The following is a 19654-nucleotide window of genomic DNA, read 5'->3' on the forward strand; positions in this document are numbered from 1 at the left end:
TTATACAGTGGCATAAATATTATAAATTATAAACATTATGAAAATTGTAATTAAAAAGCCAGTGCCTTCTGAAGCTTGTAGGAGGTAATCTGTTAATGTGGAATGACAGAAAAAATGGGAGGCACAACTCAACCAGGGAGAGGGAAGTAGAGCATTTTAGGGACCTGCAGGAAAGGGGTGGGGACAGCAGGAGGTCAACTGTCTAAATGAGCCTCTGCCCTTAGTAGATATCTTTTTATTGCCCCAGGCTTTGTCCTTGGACCCAGGTGTGATTTGATTTCCCCAGGGCTTACTTCTGTTCACTGTGACATGACTTGATTTACCTGATCACTCTGGGACATGCCCTGTTTTCTCTAGGAGATGCTGCTTTTCTCCCACTAGTGATAGGCTTTTTTGTTTCTTCCCACTTTGCTATTCCTTCTCCTGCTCCACCCAGAGAGCCAAGGTTGTTTCTTATGTGTTGTGATTTGGCAGGTGACTGAGAAGGGATTGAGCTGCAGGGGCAGCCTGGTTCTCCCAATTTATCCCTCTGATGTCCCATCCCCTCACCCTGCCCCAGCTGGTTACTGGCCCATGGGATTAGAGTGGGAATTAGAGGTCATTGAGTTCAGCCCCCTGATTTAATAGATAAGAAAATGTAGTTTCAGGGACTTGTTCAAGGTCACACTCTAACTTTTTAAATAAACTCACTCTTATAGATCACATACAGATTTTTAGTGCTGAGGCTAAAGTAAAGCTTGCCCTACCAGAACTTACATTCTAATGGACAACTAGTAAATGAGGTCCTCATTGCTTCAGATGACTTACCCTCTATCCAACTCCTTCCTCCATTCTCCAGCACAATGGGGCTGCTGGCTTTCTTAAAAGAACCTATAAGTGGTGGTGGGAGGGGAGAGAGACACTCTAGTCCAGGCCAAAAACCTGGCCTGGCTCAATTTCTTCTTTGCTTTCTTTTCTTTTCCTCCCTTGCTCCCTGCCTCCCACAGTGGAGTCTTCCCTGGCTGGCTTCTGCCTAAGTCACCCAATCTGAAGAAATGTCCTGGCTTCCCTTCTCACCTAGGGTTGGAAAAATGAATTTCCTTTCAGTTTTGAGAGCTCTGAGCTCCCGAGCCTGTGGAATCCCATTAAGGCAGGAAGTTAGGAACACAGGCTGAGTGTTTTGTCTTGGACATGCTCTTGCACATCCCCCCAGAGGAGTCATTTTTAATTGCATTCTTAGGAATGGTTGAAGACCAAGAGCCATTGAACATGGGATTGGGAGAGGGAGAAAGCAGACTTTTTTAGGGGGGGTGTAGACAGAAAAGGAGGGAGGGAGAAAATGAGAGAGAGAAAAAATGAGAGGGAGAGGGAGAAGAGAGAGAGGAGAGGAGAAGAGTGAAGAGAAGAAGATGGGGAGAGGAAAGAAGAAAGGGGGAGAGAGAAAGGAGAAAAGAGAAGAGAGAAGAGAGACGAGAAAGATGGAAAGAGAGGGAGAGAAATATGGGAAGAAGAGAGGAAGACAGGAAGAGAGAAAGGGAGAGGGGGGAGAGAGGGAGGAGGAAGAGAAGGGAAGAGAGGGACAAAAAGATACAAATACACACACACACACACACACACACACACACACACACACACCACTTCACTCATTTTCACCTGCCCTCTTCCTTTGAAGGCAGGATCCATATAGAAGCTTTGATCTATTGGCTAATCAGCTAAATTCTACTTTCACACATAGATCAAGGAGAGGCAGAAAAGGATCCTGCCATCTTTGAGCTAGAAGGGACCTTAGTGACCTTCTCCTCTCACCCGTGTCCCACCCAGTGGATATAGGAACCTTCTCTACAATGTCCTGGACAGCTGTCCTTCCAGCTCTTGCCCAAGCATCATTAGGGACCCAGAACTTGCTTTTTCACCAGAGTCCAGTTCCAATTTTGGTGAGCTCTCATCTGGTTCTGCCCCTTTCATATCAGCATGTCTTATTACAGATTGTAGAAACTTAGACTGAGACAATATATACAAGCAAGCCTTAATGTGCTCTCTAAATATTAACTATTATTATTATTATTATTATTATTATTAAATGACTTGGTCACAAGACTAGTCAGGGGTAGAAGCAGTATTTCTTTGGGTCTTCTTGATGACCAATCTAGTACTCTATCCTTGATGCCACGTAGCTGCCTCATTAAATATAACATTAGCAATAACTCCCATTTTCATAGAACTTTAAGGTTTACAGAGTTCCCTCTTTAGACTGGACTTGTCCCATGTGACCTAGGCTTATGGTCCAACTTTCCCTCTTAATAGCCTTGACATTGGATTTTGTCACTACCCTTCTCTAAGGGTCAGTTTCCTTCTCTGTCAGATAGGACTCATAACAGTCACCCATGTCACAGTGCTGTTGGTAGGACAGCATTTTGTAAATGATAAATATGAACTACTGTTGTCTTTGTCCTAAATATGTCTTCTTGGAGCCTTCCCTTCACCATTGCTACCACCATCACTACTGCCACCACCTCTACCCAGAAATCGTTTCTGACTCTGCCCTCTGGTGCCAAACAGAATAAATCCAAGTTCTTGGTCTCAGCACTACAGCTATTTAAGATGACTTTCATATATGTTCCCTTCTGTTCTTTTGGCTAGTGCCTTCTCTTTGAGCCTGTCGGGTGAAGACTTAAATGATTCCAAACTCCAAACCCTACAGCACAGATTGGGAAAAGGGATGTGCTACCATGGTGTGAGTGGGATTGTGCAGATTGTCCATCTACTCAGTGACATGAAATGACTTGATGGAAGCTGACAGGGTAACCAAGAGCCCAGGCAGTGGGAGCTGTGGCTTATAGCTAATTATGCCAAATGAGATGTCACCAGTCAGTGCAATGTGGCTTGATGAAGTCTGCGACTTGGGCAGCAAACTGACCTTGTGTCATGGACAATGGATTTATAGCTTCCTTTATCAAGCAGGGAAGGAAAAAGCCAGATAAGATTTCCCATTCCCTGGTGATTTTTGCCATTTTTGTGAGTGACTGTCTCTGCACTGTCTATTCCTCTTGTGACTAAGCCCTTCTTTGTCAAACATGTAGTGTTTGGGTGCTTTTTGGTTCTAGACAGGGGCCATCTCTTATCATTTGTAGGGTAGATGTCAATCTAGAATGATCAGACTAGACACTAAGAGAAGGATGAACAAGATTAAACAGATGAAAAGAAAGTCATTCCCAGGGCGTCCAGGGAAACGAAGAGTAAAAACATTTTCCCTTATGTTGACATATGTACTATATGGTTTCTAAAGTGCTGTCTGATTTTCAAATAGTATAGTTTATGTTCCTTTATAATTTATAAGGCATTTTCCTCATAACAGTACTATAAAGCAGTCAAGGCAGAGGTTAGCACCCCTGTTTTACAGAGGAAAAAACTGAGGCTCAAGGGAAAAGTGACTTTGGATCATTCAGTGAGTCAAGGGCAGAATGAAGGCAATAAAATTTTGCATTTTTATGTGTGTTTATATACATTAATACTTATTTACATCTGTATCCATCCATCTAATCTATCTTTGAAGTCTCCAAACCCTCTTCTTCACAGTAACCCAATGAGAAAGGGATTTCAAATATCTTTAGCCCCATTTTACAGATGAGAAAATGAGTAGAGACATTTAAAGGGACCCATCTGGTAAATACACTAAGTGTCAGAGTGGAATTTGAACCCATATCTTGCCTGATTTTAAATCCAATCCTTTTTGCAACATCTCTGTCTTATCTCTCTAGGGCGAGAACCCAGGACTTCTGAGTCCTAAGCTGGAATGGGGATGATTCTTTCCTCTGTACCTCACTGACTCCATGGCAGTGGAATACCCAAGACCCAAAAGTCTTTGGTGCCATGATCACATCCAGATTTTATATGAGATGAGATTTCTGGAGCTCAAATCCCTACATCTATTTTTTAAAATCCTGGTGCATGGCCATTTGACCTTGGCCTTTGAAATTTTATTTGAGTGCCATTTAAAATAAAATGTAGCTCTCTCTTGAACAACCATTTGTTTATAATGGGAACCTTGCACTCTGCAGGGAGCTCCACTGATAACACTGCAGTTTGAGCACTCAGCTTCCCTCCCCCTCTACCCCTGGGGATGTACAACAGGCCAAGACCTGTGTTGGATTCAATTATACCAAACTTATGAAGAGGCAAAATGAATTAGCCCCCTTGCTGCCTGAGGCTGTTGCTGTACCCACACACAACCTGATGTGGTGGTGGAAAGGAAGCTTTCAACCCTCATGTCTAAGGCAAGGTGTGGGGGGGGGAGCAGGGAGATAATGGGGGTGCCTTGCTTCTTTGACTTGGAGGCAGACTTGAGTCATATACTAACCTCTCCTAGAAAGGAAGGGGATACTTTTTTTTTATAATTAATACTTTATTTTTTCCAGTTACATATCAAGGTAGTTTTCAGTATTCATTTTGATAAGATTTTGAGTTCCAAAATTTTCTCCTTCCCTCTTTCATCTCCAAGTTGACAAGCAATATGATATAGGCTATACATATTCAATCATGGAAACATATTTCTGCATTAGTCATATTGTGAAAGAAGAAACAGAAGAAAAGAAGGATAAAAAACCTAAATAGTGAAAATAATATGCTTTGTTCTGCATTTTTTCTCAGGCTATGGATATTATTTTCCATCATGAGTGTTTTGGAATTGTGTTGGATCATTGTATTACTGAGAAGGGCTAAGTAAATTATAATTGAGCATTATACAGTGTTACTGTTATTGTGTACAATATTCTCCTGGTTCTGCTCACTTTATTCAGCATCAGTTCATATAAGTCTTTCCAGGTTTTTCTGAAATCTATCATTTCTCATAGCATAATAGTACTACTTTGGTGGTATTCATATACCACCATAGGTGGTATTCATATATCACAACTTGTTCACTCAATCCCCAAATGATGGGCATTCCTTCAATTTTTAATTCTTTGCTACTCCAAAAAGAATTGCCATAAATTTTTTTTGGTACATGTAGGTTCTTTTCCCTTCTTTATGCTCTCTCTTTTTTTTTAGGTTTTTTGGCAAGGCAAATGGGTTTAAGTGGCTTGCCAAGGCCACATAGCTAGGTAATTATTAAGTGTCTGAGACCAGGTTTGAACCCAGGTACTCCTGATTCCAAGGCCAGTGCTTTACCCACTACGCCACCTAGCCACCCTATGCTCTCTTTGAGGAACAGATCTAGTAGTGTTATCCTGGATATGCATAGTTTAATTGCCCTTTGGGCACAACTCCAAATTAGGATGATTGGATCAGTTCACCACTCCACCAACAATGCATTAGTGTCTCTTGGGAAGGGGCTACTTCCAAGGGAAATTTAGTTCAATAGTCTGCCTGTCCCGGAGGTCATCTTGTCCATCCCCCTCCCTCTGCTTCCATGATTGTATTTAAAATTGTCCAAAGAACTTGGTCCAGGTTGTCAGTTGATAACCATTTCAGGCTCACTCACCCCTCCACCCCCAGTCTCCACTCTAACTAAGACATTCTGTATCCATAACCTGAATCAAATTCTGACTGCCTGTAACTGCGAGTATAAGACTGCCAAGATATTTATTAAAACCGTGAGAACATTTACCTACCCCTTTCTATTTTAGAGAAGAAGAAACCTAGAGATTGGAAGTGATTGGCCTCAGCTAAAGTCATGTAATGAGTGAATGGTGAAGCTTGGGATAGTCATCATTTATCATGGTCTTGTGACACCCCAAGGGAGCAGGGTGACACAGTGAAAAAGACTTGGGAGTCTGGAGCCCAAGTTCAAATTGCAATTCTTCTATGTCTTACCTGTGTGTCTATTTAACCCTCTGGACCCTCAGTTTAGGGATTAAAGTAAATGACATCTAAGGTCCCTTCCAACTTTAAACCCATGATTAATAAGAACATCCAGTTTTCCAACCAGATGAAAATGACTAAGTGATGTTTTCTAGTCAAACCTGCTCCTGTCTCCTGGGGTAAGTTGTTGCATACCCTAGGTGACCAGAGGAAAGACTTTTCCCCAAGGGAATGTAGGTGTTGAACAGAAGTATGGGAAAGTGCTCATTGCTATGGAGCTTTATAAACTGGTGGAGAACTGCTATCTTTTTGGTCCTAGCAGCACCTGGAGGTTGCCCTGGACCCTGTGCTCTCTAAGAAGATTCTTTATTAACTCAGTGCTATGCACATGTTTATCAGATGCTGGTCTGGGTTGCATTAAAGGGGAACAAAGAAGATCTACTAGGGAAGTCTGAAGCTATCCTAGATTGGACCCTGAGCTTTGCCATGGGTTGGGTCCTTCTCTTTTTCTTCTTGATGGAAGGAGAAATATATTTGCTAGGGGCTTCATTTGTCCTGGCTTATTCTTAAAGTTCATAAAGGAACTGGTTTAAGAAATGAAAATGATGAGAAATGGACCATATTCTCAAATAAAGTATTATTATTATGATTTAATTATAATAAAAAATGTTGAATAGAATAGAACTCAGGACAGAGCCTCACAGTATACTCTTCCTAAAGACAACTCCAGGCTGACATTTATTTATTAAAATGACTACTCTGCCAGTGACCTTCCAACCCACATATGTCTTGCGAACCTCCTTTTGATCACTTTCTGACCTTTAGCATCCCGATGGCCAAAGAAGATATTGTAATATTCCTATCCTAGCCTATAGGTGAGTGATTTTCTAAAAGAGATAAATATGTCCTGAGATTCTAAAAGGAAAGAATATTAAAGAAGTATGAGAGGCTTCCAAGAATTAGTTACAATAATTAAGTCCACTGAACTAACCATTCTGTCAAGATTGAAGAAGACAAAGGAAGAAATGGAAAAGACTGTTGGTTGCAAAAGGAGCTCTCTGATGTTTCAAGACAAGATAAGAAACAGAAAAAAATTAAGTAGAGAATAGATATGTTATAATTATGTCAGGAAATCTTAAAGGCAAGGTGATCTGAGATTTGGGGAGCCAACAGCTATTTTTGTAAGGGCATTTTTGGCTTTCCTGGGAGCCTGAAGACTGTAATAGCAGTGAGAATCCCTCTACATAGAGGGCATTCATGGCTCTCCATAATACTCTGGCTTACCTGTTTGACAAAACTTGCTCATGATATTCTTGTGGCCAAGATGGAAAGATATAAACTCTAAGAAAGTACATTTAGTTTTGTAATTGGTTAAATGACAGAGCGGTGATTTATAATGAATATGTTTCAACTTTGAATTGTCTCTAGGTAGTACTATAAGACTGTCTTGGGTTCATTCTGTTCCACATTTTTATTATGACTTAGACCAGAGGTTCTTAATCTGAGGTCCACAAACCCCTTAGAGGTTCATGGATAAAGTTCAGAGGGCTTGTGAACTTGGATGGAGAAAAATTCCCATTTAGTTTTACCATTTTCCCCCTAATCTTACTTCCTTCCCCCCACCCCCAACAGAAGGCAATATACCAGTCTTTACATTGTTTCCATGGTATATATTGATCCAAATTGAATGTGATGAGAGAGAAATCATATCCTTAAGGAAGAAACATAAAGTATAAGAGATAGCAAGATCAGACAATAAGATATCAGTTTTTTTAAAAATATAAATTAAAGGTAATAGTCCTTGGTCTTTGTTCAAACTCCACAGTTCTTTCTCTGGATACAGATGGTATTCTCCATCACAGACAGCCCTAAATTGTCCCTGATTGTTGCACTGATGGAATGAGCAAGTCCATCAAGGTTAATCATTGCCCCCATGTTGCTGTTAGGGTGTACAGTATTTTCTGGTTCTGCTCATCTCACTCAGTATCAGTTCATGCAAATCCCTCCAGGCTTCCCTGAATTCCCATCACTCCTGGTTTCTAATAGAACAATAGTGTTCCATGACATACATATACCACAGTTTGCTAAGCCATTCCCCAACTGAAGGACATTTATTTGATTTCCAATTTTTTGCCACCACAAACAGGGCTGCTATGAATATTTTTGTGATGTTTTTACCCTTTTTACCCCTTTTCATCATCTCTTCAGGGTATAGCTGGATCAAAAGGGTATGCACATTTTTGTTGCCCTTTGGGCATAGCTCCAGACTGTTCTCCAGAAAGTTTGGATGAGTTCACAGCTCCACCAACAATGTATTAGTGTCCCAGATTTCCCACAACCTTCCCAATAATGGTCATTGTCCTTTCTGGTCATATTTGCCAGTCTGAGAGTTGTGAGTTGGTACCTCAGAGAAACTTTGATTTGCATTTTTCTAATAAGTAATGATTTAGAGCAATTTTTCATATGACTGTGGATTTCTTTGATTTCCTCATCTGTAAATTGCCTTTGCATATTCTTTGACCATTTGTCAATTGGGGAATGACTTTGTTTTTTAAATTTGACTCAGTTCTCTACATATTTTAGAAATGAGTCCTTTGTCAGAAATACTAGTTGTAAAGATTGTTTCCTAGTTTACCACATTTCTTTTGATCTTGGTTAAAGTGGTTTTGTTTGTACAAAAGCTTTTTAATTTAATGTAACCAAATGTAAATCAATGTAAATGTAAATCAAATTTAATGTAATAAAAATCATCTAGTTTGTTTTTGGTGATGTTCTCCATCTCTTCCTTAGTCACAAACTGCTTCCCTTTCCATAGATATGACAGGTAAACTATTCCTTGATCTCCTAGTTTGCTTATAATATTTTTTTTTTATGTCTAAATCCTGTATCTATTTTGATCTTATCTTGGTATAGGGTTTGAGGCATTGGTCTAATTTACATTTCTTCCATGCTAACTTCCAATTTTCCCAACAGTTTTATTTTTAGTTTTTGCAAGGCAATGGGGTTAAAGTGGCTTGCCCAAGGTCACATGGCTAGGTAATTAAGTGTCTGAGGCCGGATTTGAACTCAGGTACTCCTGATTCCAGGGCCGGTGCTTTATCCACTGCGCCACCTGGCACCCCCAACAGTTTTTATTGAAGAGAGAGTTTTTATCCCAATAGCTGGACTCTTTGGGTTTATCAAACATCAGATTACTATAATCATTTCTTGCTATTGAAAAATTCCCATTTTTGTTAACTGACTTCTAATTGAAAATTAACATTTTCTTCAATTTATGAATATAGGGAACAATCTGAGAAGAGAGCCTTAGGCTTCACCAGACTACTTATCAAGTCCATGGCTCATAAAAGGTTAAAATCGTTGCTGGTTAGATGAAGGAATAGATGGCATGCTTACCCATACTTTTCAGTCTTACATGAAATGGGGGAATGGCTAATATACACAAGAGTCTACCTCCAAGTATATCTCAGTAGGTTAGAGCAGTGGGATGATCTAATAAGATGACATTTAGTAGGGATGAATGTAAAGCCCCTGGCTCAGGATAAAAAAAGATGATGGATGTAGGGCACGGCTAGAGATGTGCTTGTTGTTATTTTTTAAAAGCAACTTGGTGCTTTATTGGACTGCAAGGTCAACATGAATCATAAGAATGACATAGCAGCAAAAAACCCCCAAATAAAACATAACTGCTCTGCCCCAAGACTACATGAGGAGCAAGGGAGTTAACAGCCCTATTGCCCTCTGTCTTGATCAGATCCTGCCTGGAATAGTAGGTTCAACTTTGGGCACCACATTTTAGAAGGGACTTTGATAAACTGGAGTATACCCAGGATATAATAACAGCTGACTGAAGCAAATACAGATGGTTAGCCTCAGAAAGGAGAAGACTTGGGGATGGGGGTAGAGTGATAATACAGTATGAGAGATATGCTAGCTATCTTCCAGTATTTGGAAATTAGTTTATTGATACTAATATATTGATATAATATATTAATATGATATATACAATATTATATAATAGGGATTAGCTTGGTTCATCTTGGGAATGATGCCTAGAAATTGCCAGGAAATAGATTTCCACTTGACATTTGGGAGAACTTCACAATCGGAGCTGCCTGAAAATAGAATGAATGACTTTTTTTGAAACAGTCAATTCTATGGATCTAGAATTGTTTGAGCAGGAGAGGGGGGAAGTATCTCTCAGGGATACTGTATATAAAGGAAAATCATCCATTAGTAAGGGTGCTGGCCTTAGAAATCTTCTGTGCTGGGAACTGAGCCTTGACCTTTTCTGTGACATAAAAGGATCTTGAGTGTCCTGAGCCAGGGAAGAGCCAAAGAAATGACCCACATACCCAGCCTGTGTCCTAGAATCCCAAGGACCTCATAGTTCGGGCAACCTGAATCATGAACCCCTCTACCACTATAGACATCTAGAGTGAACATTGCCAGTGATGGAGAGCTTATTACCACCTCCTGAAGCAGTCCAATTAGCTCATATTGTTAGGGAGCTGAAACTTGTGCTTTCTATACATCAGCTTTTGTTCTGTCCCTTGGGACTAAGCAGACCGAGTCTAATCCTTCTGCATCATAGCCTTACTTGAAGACAGCCAACATGTGCCTCCAATGTCTTCTTTTTTTTCTGAACTAGGCATCTATAGTTTCCAGTCTATTACTATCTTGATCACCCTTCTCTGAACATACTTCAGTTTGTTGATGTTCTTCCTAAAAATGTGTTCACAACTACACTTGATACCGCAAATGCGTGATTAGGGCAGAGGACAGTAGGAACTGTCACCTGCCTTTCTGAATTCTCTGTCTATATCAAGGCACCTGAAGATGCCTTTTTTTTGGTTGTCATGTCATAATGTTGACTTTTTTCATGTGACCTTATTCTTGTATGTTTCCTTTTTTTGAACCTAAGAATAGGATTTTTTACTTTTGCATCTATTAAAATCTCATATTGTTAGACATGGTACATCCTTCTAGCATGTCAGTCTTTTGGATACCAGTCTTATTTGGTGCCTTGGTTGACACCCCTTCCCATCTACCATCACTACCCCTTAATCCTCCTCCTTGATATGTCCTGTGTATATCCTTTCCAGGGGTTGAGCCCCTAGCCCTATTTACCTCTCCAGCAATGTTCCCTAGGGAGTTGTTAGTACCTTTTGGTCTTATGATCTTAAAGCTCTTGTCTCTTAGGAGGCCAGGCTGTGGGATTGTCCCTCCCCAAGTTGGCTTTTTGGAGAAGTTGTGTCCTGTTTTGGAGTAGCACTAACTCTCCCAGGTCTTCTAGACTGACTTAAACTCCTACATCTTTCTTTGCAGTGTTTTGGATGATGAAGGCAGCACTCTACGGCAGCAGAAACTCGAGAGGCAGGTGAGTGGGAGGAGTGGGGCTAACCTGTCTTGGAGGAATTGGGAAGGTGGTCCATATAGCACTTAGATGAACAGCATGGATTTCTGCAGTCTCAGAAAGGCAGAAACTCGTGGTTTGGAACTTCTGCCAGTTGGGGATGTGTCTCCATAAAATCTGGGTGTGAGTAACAAAGAAAGTTTTGTAGGTCACAGATCAAGAACTGAAAGGGCCTTCAGAGATTTTTCTGGTTCAGCACCTTTATTTTATAGAGGGGGAAATGGAGGCCCAGGGCAGGGAACTCACTTGCTCAAGGTCAAGCACTAGCAAATTATATAGTGAGGTTTTGAGCCTAGGCTCTTTGACTGCAAATAATGTATAGGTCTGGGGGAATATTGGGAATTGGAGCATACCAAAACCCAATCCAGAGCATGGTGTTCTCTCCCTGACTGTGATCTACTTAGTTGCCCCTTTATCTCTTATAGTTTAATCTCTTACAGTCCTAGAAGAGGAAATGGTTTCAAAAACTTTTGGAATGATAGCAAGGGTAGTAGAAAATACATGGAATGTGGAGTCTGAAATCCCAGCTTCAAGCTGCCTTTCTGCCATTTTGAATCAGGTGATCTTAGGAGATCACTTACTCCTCAGTAAAATGCGAGTGATAGTATTTGTGCTGCCTCCTCCACAGTATTTGTTGTGAGAAAAACTAAGGTCAAAAGAGAAGATATTGCCCTGGTCTCAGAGAATGTTGGCCTGAAGAGAAGACACGACCCAACTTGAGGGAGGAGACATTGTCTGGTTCTAGGAAATGTTCAGGTCTATAATGGGGGGGGAAGACATCCTAGTCTTTGGGGAACCCCAGGTCAAAGGGACAGGCACAACCCAGTTTGGAGGGACTGTAAGATTGTGGGAAAGGCCTAATTCAGTTCTTGGAGAGTCCTTTTATGAGAGGGAGACAGCTAGACCTCAGAGAAACCCTTGACTGAACAGGAGACATAGTCCTTGACTTCCAAGACGGAGATGTAGAGAGGGCCTTTGAATTCTAGTAGTGTGAGGTTCTTAGATGGAGCAAGGATGGAGAGGGTCTTGGAAAACCTGTGAGCATCCCCTCAACACCTCTTAGTCCTGATTTTTGTCTTTAGAGGGCTTTGCTGGAGCAGAAACAAAAGAAGAAGCGCCAAGAGCCCCTGATGGTGCAGTCCAACCCCGACAGCCGCACGAGAACACGTCGTGCACGACAATCTGAGGAGCAGGCCCCCCTGGTGGAGTCCTACCTGAACAGCAACAGTAGCACCAGCTACAATGGTATTTAAGAAGGTTTTAACATGGCTCCCAGGCACCAATGCCAAAAGGCTTTGGGTTACTGGGCCAATATTGCTGAATGAGGGATTATAGTTTATTGGGATTAAAGAGACAGGATTATGGGAACTAGAGTTATAGGAGCCCAGCATTACCTCTTGTTGGTTGGAAAGGAGGGAAATAAGCATTTATTAAGTGCCTACTATGTTATATGCAATGTACTAAGTACTTCATTAATATTACATCATTTGATCCTCACAACAGTCCTGGAAAGTAGGTGCTGTTCTTTCATCTCCATTTCATAGCTGAAGAAACTGAGACAAACAGTCATTAAGTGTCTTGCCTAGCATCAAACAGCTATTAAATGTCTGAGGTTGGATTGGAACTCAGGTCTTCTTGAATCCAGGTCCAATGTTCTATCCAATGTGGCACTAACTGCCTTTAAACTGGGTTTAGACCCAACTTTAGAAATGCTTTAAATTGTACAAACTCAACTTTACTAGACCCTTATCACCACCACCATCATCCTCATCATCCCAATCATCATCATCATCACCACCACCTCCATTACCCCTATCACCTCCACCACCATCATCACATCACCATCATCCTCATCCCATCACCACCACCACCAATGCCATCACCATCATCTTCATCATAATTGTCACCACCACTACCACTACCACTACCACTACCATCACAATCATCATCATCATCACCACCTCTACCACCACTATCATCATCATCACCACCATGACAAATTCATTTAATACAGTAATTGTTATTATTAATAATAGCCAGTATTTATATAGCACCTTTACAAAGTGCTTTACAGATATTATCTCAGTTAATCATTTGAGCTTGATGCTTTTTGCTTTTTTGACTTAGCTGCATTGCCTTTCCTGTTGTGCTAACATTGTTCTAGTATCTAACTGACAAGGCTGTTGTGAGGAACAAGTGAGATGATGTATGTGGAAGGTGCTTTGTGCAATTTAAAATGCTACATAAATAACCACTATTATTATTGTAGAAGTGTGGTGTAATGGTTATAGAGTCAGACTCAGAGGTAGGATGACCATCCAAAGTTCAAGTCCCATCTCTGACACTTCCTGGTTGGATGACCCTGGGCACTTAACTTAACTTCTCATTAGCTTACAGTTTAAGGGTATCATTTGCAGAGCAGTTGGTAACTGCCATTTATGGAGGTAATTTCCTTATTAGGAGTTCCCTACAATGAAGTCTGGGTTAAACAAAAATTATTACAGGGTAATATAGAGCCTTAGGATTTTGAAGGAAGAGGTTTACCAAGTTCAGGACTACAAGTATAACATCCCAGTTGTCTTAACTAATGGGTATCCAATAAAAAGTTATTCTGGATCTAATAAAGAAATAGCAGTTTTGGGATTTCAACATGTGTAAGAACATCTGTTCCTACCCACAAGAAAAGGAAGCACTGTGATAGCAGTGGCTCTATGATGAGGGACACAAACTATATTTCATTTATGCAACTATATTTCAACCTTAAAAAATCCATCAGAAGGTGTACCATCTTGCCAGGGCCTGTAACACTAGGACATGGTTGAGAATTTTCTGAAATGCTTCAGTCCTCACAATTGCTACTCCTTGAATTGATCATATGGGAATGCAGAATAGTACTGAAAAGAATCTGTAGAGATAAAGAATCCTTGGGCAGGAAGCTGAAAGATCGAAAGGTATAAGTAACATTTTTATTACTATTACTTTGTTGGAGCTAGGAACCTTAGGGGGGAGAGAGAGAGAGAGAGAGAGAGAGAGAGAGAGAGAGAGAGAGAGAGAGAGAGAGAGAAAGCAGTAGGCTAAGAAGACATTATCTGAGAACAGGAGTTGGATTTCAATGCTATGTAAGATTGTAAGATATCAGAATGATGAGCTCTTAAATAGGGATGGATTGTATCAAATGAGGACTGGAGTAAATATATTTTCTTAGAAACTTCCAAATATGAACCAAAGGTCATCAAACTGGGAATAGTAGTGGAAGGAAAAGGGATAGAGACAACTGATTTCATTGTTTAAGGGAACTTCCATGTGAAAAAAACTCCCTCCACCAATGCAGAGGTAGATAACTTCTATCTTGACTCCTAGTTTTACCCTCTGGAACCAAGAAGAACAAATCTAATGACCAAGTTATATGGTCTTTGTCAAACTCTTTTTTTTAAGATTTTATTTATTTTGAGTTTTACAATTTTCCCCTAATCTTCCTTCCCTCCCTCCCCAGAAGGCAGTCTGTTAGTCTTTACATTGTTTCCATGGTATATATTGATCTAAGTTAAATGTGATGAGAGAGAAAATCTTATCCTTAAGGAAGAAAAATAAAATATAAGAGATAGCAGCATTATATAATAAGATAATGCTTTTTTCTTTTCTAAATTAAACATAATAGTCTTTGTTCAAACTCTACGATTCTTTCTCTGCATACAGTTGGTATTTTCTATTGCAGATAGCCCAAAATTGTCCCTGATTGTTATCTGGAATGAGCAAGTCCATCAAGACTGATCCTCACCTCCATGTTGCTGTTAGGGTGTACAGTGTTTTTCTGGTTCTACTTATCTCACTCAGCATCAGTTCATGCAAATCCTTCCAGGATTCCCTGAATTCCCATCCCTCCTGGTTTCTAATAGAATAATAGTGTTCCATGTCTTTGTCAAACTTTTAAAGACACTATCAGAACTTCCCTAGTCCTTCAACTCATAACCATTATCTGGTGTCATTTTGGTTGTCCTACTGGATACTCTCCATTTTTTCAATGTCCTTCTTAAACTGTGTGCTCAGAGCTCAATAGAGTAGTCCAGAAATGGGGTGACCAGAGCACAGTATAATGGGACTATGACATCTTAAGCCCCAGAACCTTATGCCTGTCAATGAAGCCTTAGACAGCCTTGTAGACTGTCATGCTTCTGACTGACCTTGTAGTTCATTAACACCCCTATATCTTTTTCAGACAATCTGCAGTCTATCCTTGCCTCTTCTATCTTGTTCTTAGGAATTTGATTTCTTGGACTCTATTGCAAAACTTGTATATTATCTCTGTTTGTTTCTATCTTCTTAAGTTTAGCCCCTTGTCCTACCTGTCAAAGTCTTTAGATTTTGATTCTAGCAACTAACTAGGGGTTAACTACTACCCTTTACAGCTTCGATTGGATAAGTATTTCATCTCCACCTTTAATCCAAGTCCCTGATAAAAGATTAGAACTGAACAAAACCCCTGGGTCACTCATCTATCTAGGGACCTCTTTCCAAGTTTAAATTGGACCATAAATGGCTATTCTTTTGCATGTTCATTTAACCAGTTCTGAATTCATATAATTTTACTATCTTCTGGTCTCCATCTCTACAGATTTCCCAAAAGAGTAACTTGAAAGGAAGAACATGAAGAAGAGATTTGGGTTCCTGTCCTAGTCCTTTCTGTCACTATCAATGTGATCTTGAGCAAGACACTTAGATGTGTCCAGACCTTTTCTGATCTGTAAATGGATTTGATCTCTAAGGTTCCTTTTAATGTCAACCCAAAGTTTGAGAATGCTACTGCTCTGACAGTGGAGCCATCCCCCATGGGTAAAAATTAGGGCTTCTCTGTGAACAGCTCTAAATCTGTCACCTAATATGATATATGACTTTGTCAAATCCTTTGCTAAAATCTAGGTAAACTCTGTCTGTAGCATTTCCCTGTTCTACCTATCTAGTAATCCTGACAAAAAGGAAATGAGGTTAGTCTGAGATGACCTGTTTTTGATATCACCAGTTCCTTTTTATTAATGCTTCCTGAACATTCTTTTAATAATATGCCCTAGAATTTTGTCAGAAAGTTCACTGGTTCTTTGTCTGCTGGGTACATTCACTTTCCCATATTTTGAAAATTGGAGCATTTATCCTTTAACAGTTTGGTGGCACTTATCCCATTCTCTTTTTGTTTAGTTGTTTTTTTGGTCATGTCTGACTTTTTGTGACCCCATTTTGGCTTTTCTTAGCGGAGATATTGAAGTAGTTTGCCATTTCTTTCTCCAGATCATTTTGCAGATGAGGGAACTGAGACAAAAAGGATTAAATAATTTGCCCAGGGTCACATGACTAAACATCTGAGGCCAGATTTGAATTCAAGACAACAGACTTTGAGTTCTTTCCATTGTACCACCTAAGCTGTACCATTCCATTCTCTAAAAACTTTGAGAGATTAGCAATCATATCCAATAGTTACTGCTATAAAATTTGTTTGCATTAGATGAATTTTACCAAGATTGCATTGCGTGTTTGTTTCCTTAGCTCCGCCAACATGTGTCACTTTTTTGTTTAACTTTGCCAGTCTGATAGATGTGAGCAGTTATTAGTGATTTAGAGTATTTTTATGAGACTATTGATAATGACTTCCTTTGAGACCTCCCAGTTCATATCTGTCTTTTGTCAGTTGAGGAAAGGTTTTTTTTAAAAAAAAAAACTAAAAACTATCTCCTGACTTATTGGTCAGTAGTTCCCTATTATCCATTAACATTTTGTCCTCTCCAGTACAGAGATTTTTCTTCTTTACAGAAAAAAAGAAGCAAATAAGAGTTCAGTAGTTCTACTTTCACTCTCTTATGTCATCATAACATACTCAGCACATCCCTCTAAGGAGTGGTCCTGTCCTATATCTACAAGTCAAAAACAACCAACTATTACCCTGTCCTTTCTCCATTTTTTTAAAGAAATTTTTTAAAAATAAGCTTTATTCATTCTGAATGTTAGTAGGCCTACTTAAGCACACCATAAAATTTGCACAGAAGTTAATAAGATTACATAGAACAATATAAAAGCAACTAGATGTCATAGTGGATAGATCATCAAACCAGGAGTCAGGAAGACTGGTTTCAAATTGGTTTCAGACATTTGTTGTGACACTGTGTGACCCTGGGCAAGACACATACCCACTCTCTGCCTTGGTTTACTCCTTTGTAAAATGGAGATAATAATAACCCCAAAAGGTTGTAGTGAGAATAAATGAGAATATTTGTAAAGGGCTTTGTAAATCTTTTTATGCCCTTTACAAATATTCTCATTTATTCTCACTACAACCCTTTGGGGTTATTATATATATATGTATGTATATATATATATATTATATTATGTAAAAAGTACTATATAAACATTAGCTATTATTGCCATATAGTTAGTTTCACTCAAATAAAATTCTTACTAGTCCTAAGGGAAGGCATATTTAATTTTTCATACTTTCCCTCAACCTGTCACCCCTTTACTCATGTTATGCCTTAACTGATCTGTCTTTCTGGAGAAAGAACATTGATATTGGGGTTTGAATACCTGAGTTCAAATCTATCTTAATTTTGACACCTAACATGAACACTTCCACTGTTGCCCTGTGAAAGTCATGGGCATCTGCAAAATGAGGGAATTGGATTAGAAGGCCTCTGTGATCTGATTGTCCAGTCATGGATAGATCTGGGTAGTTAGTTAGAGTACCAGCCAATGGTGCTCCCAGATCCATGAAACACTGGTCTCTTCCAGGTACAGAAAAGGGTCCTGGGGAGAAGGGACTGGCCAGTTTCCTTCTTCATCACTACTTACCCTTAACATTGCCAGATCTTGTCTGTTTTCCCTCCTCAAGATACCTTACATCTTACCCTTCCTGTCTGGGCCTGCTACCTTTGGCAAGCTTCCATTAGTCCTTTCCTTGGTCATTGTAAGAGTTTCCTCATTGGTCTTTCCATCTCTCTTTGTTCTTTTCCCTTCTCTAATACATTCTAAAACAGTCTAAGCAATCTTCCTAGCACACTACTGTGATCATGGCAATCCTCTTCATACAGGAGCCTCACAATGCCTGTTAGTAGGCGTTTAATAAATGCTTATTAATTGACTGACAAAAAGTCCGTTTTGTGTAGCGGAGAGAGAGCACAAGACATAGGATTATGGACAAGAGCAGAAGGGACCCCAGAGGCCATCTAGTCCAGCTCCCTTATTTTAGAGATGAGGAAACTGAAGCTCAGAGAGTTTTATGTGACATTTCTATGGTTGGACAACTGAAGTCTTCCAGACTTCAAATGTGGCATTCTTTCAACTATATTTTTTTGCCTCTTCTTTGAAGGTAGGCAACCTGACTTGACATCTTGGTTCTTATACTAGGTATGTGAATATGGTTTCCTCTCTGAGTCTCAGTTTCTTCTGTAGAATGAGGATAATAACACATCTACATCATAGGGCTCTTGTAAAAGTGTTATTAAAGGGGGGAAGCTAGGTGTTATAGTGAATAGAGCACTGATCCTAGAGTCAGGAGGTCCTGAGTTCAAATGTGGTCTCAGACAATAATTACCTAGCTATGTGACCTTGGGCAAGTCACTTTGCCTTGAAAAAACCTAAAAAAAGTTTTATTAAAATGGGAGGTATATTTTCTACTATCCATAAGAGGTTTGGACTTTGCTTTGGCATTCAAGGCCAACTGTAAGGTCCTAGTTCATTTGACTACACATGGTTTGGAGAAAGGAGATGGTAGGACTCCAAAGTTGTTATTTGTCTTTCTTTTTCAAAGAGGACTAATGACAAAACAAAGGTGATGACTTGTGCATGAAATGAATTTGAGTTAGGCAGAGCTGTGCGAAGTCATCGGCCTTACTCTTTCCTTCAGAGTCAATAGAGACCAGTGATAAGACAAAGGTCAAGATGACTGGAGATGGCCCAGGTCTCCAAAGTATTCAACTCAGGACTGAGATGTTATCAGGGCTCTAGACTTACGCAGAAATTGCTTCTAGGAGAGCAACAACTTTCCCCTATCCCACTCCCAATACTGAGATTAGCAGTCAGTGAACTACCACTACTAGAAATCCCCATCTCAAACTCCACATGTCCAAATCTGATCTCATTGTCTGCTCCCCAAAATATTTAAGCTTCCCAATTTATGAGGGGTTACCACCACCTTTCGCAGCTCTGTTCTCACCTATCTCTTATAGCATTTTATAAACATGGGTTACTATTCTACAGGTGGCCTTCAACAGTCACAGTTCCAAAACTGGGCTCAGGTGGACAAAAGAGCCTTGGACATGACACACATTTTATAAATAGATACAACATACATGAACAGGCACAAAATAATTTGGTAAGAAGATGGCAGTATTGATCATTAATAGAATCAGAAGGGTTTGGTATAGAAGGTGGCACTTGAGCTGACTCTTGAAGTTGTTAAAGATTCCAAGAGAGGGTAGA

At 39.9% G+C, this 19654-nt stretch overlaps 1 protein-coding gene across 7 annotated transcripts in view; it reads left to right on the top strand.

Annotated features, from left to right (window-relative positions):
* Positions 1–19654, top strand: part of TUB (TUB bipartite transcription factor) — a 145650-nt gene that overhangs the window by 80395 nt on the left and 45601 nt on the right. For all 7 annotated transcript variants that reach the window (XM_074230227.1, XM_074230231.1, XM_074230228.1 and 4 more), the window contains exons 2-3: positions 11107–11158; positions 12277–12439. In XM_074230227.1, the coding sequence (XP_074086328.1) occupies positions 11107–11158; positions 12277–12439 (215 nt within the window). The remainder of the gene's footprint in view (positions 1–11106; positions 11159–12276; positions 12440–19654) is intronic.

This window comes from Macrotis lagotis, chromosome 3, assembly GCF_037893015.1.
Source record: "Macrotis lagotis isolate mMagLag1 chromosome 3, bilby.v1.9.chrom.fasta, whole genome shotgun sequence".
Taxonomy (NCBI): Eukaryota; Metazoa; Chordata; class Mammalia; order Peramelemorphia; family Peramelidae; genus Macrotis; species Macrotis lagotis.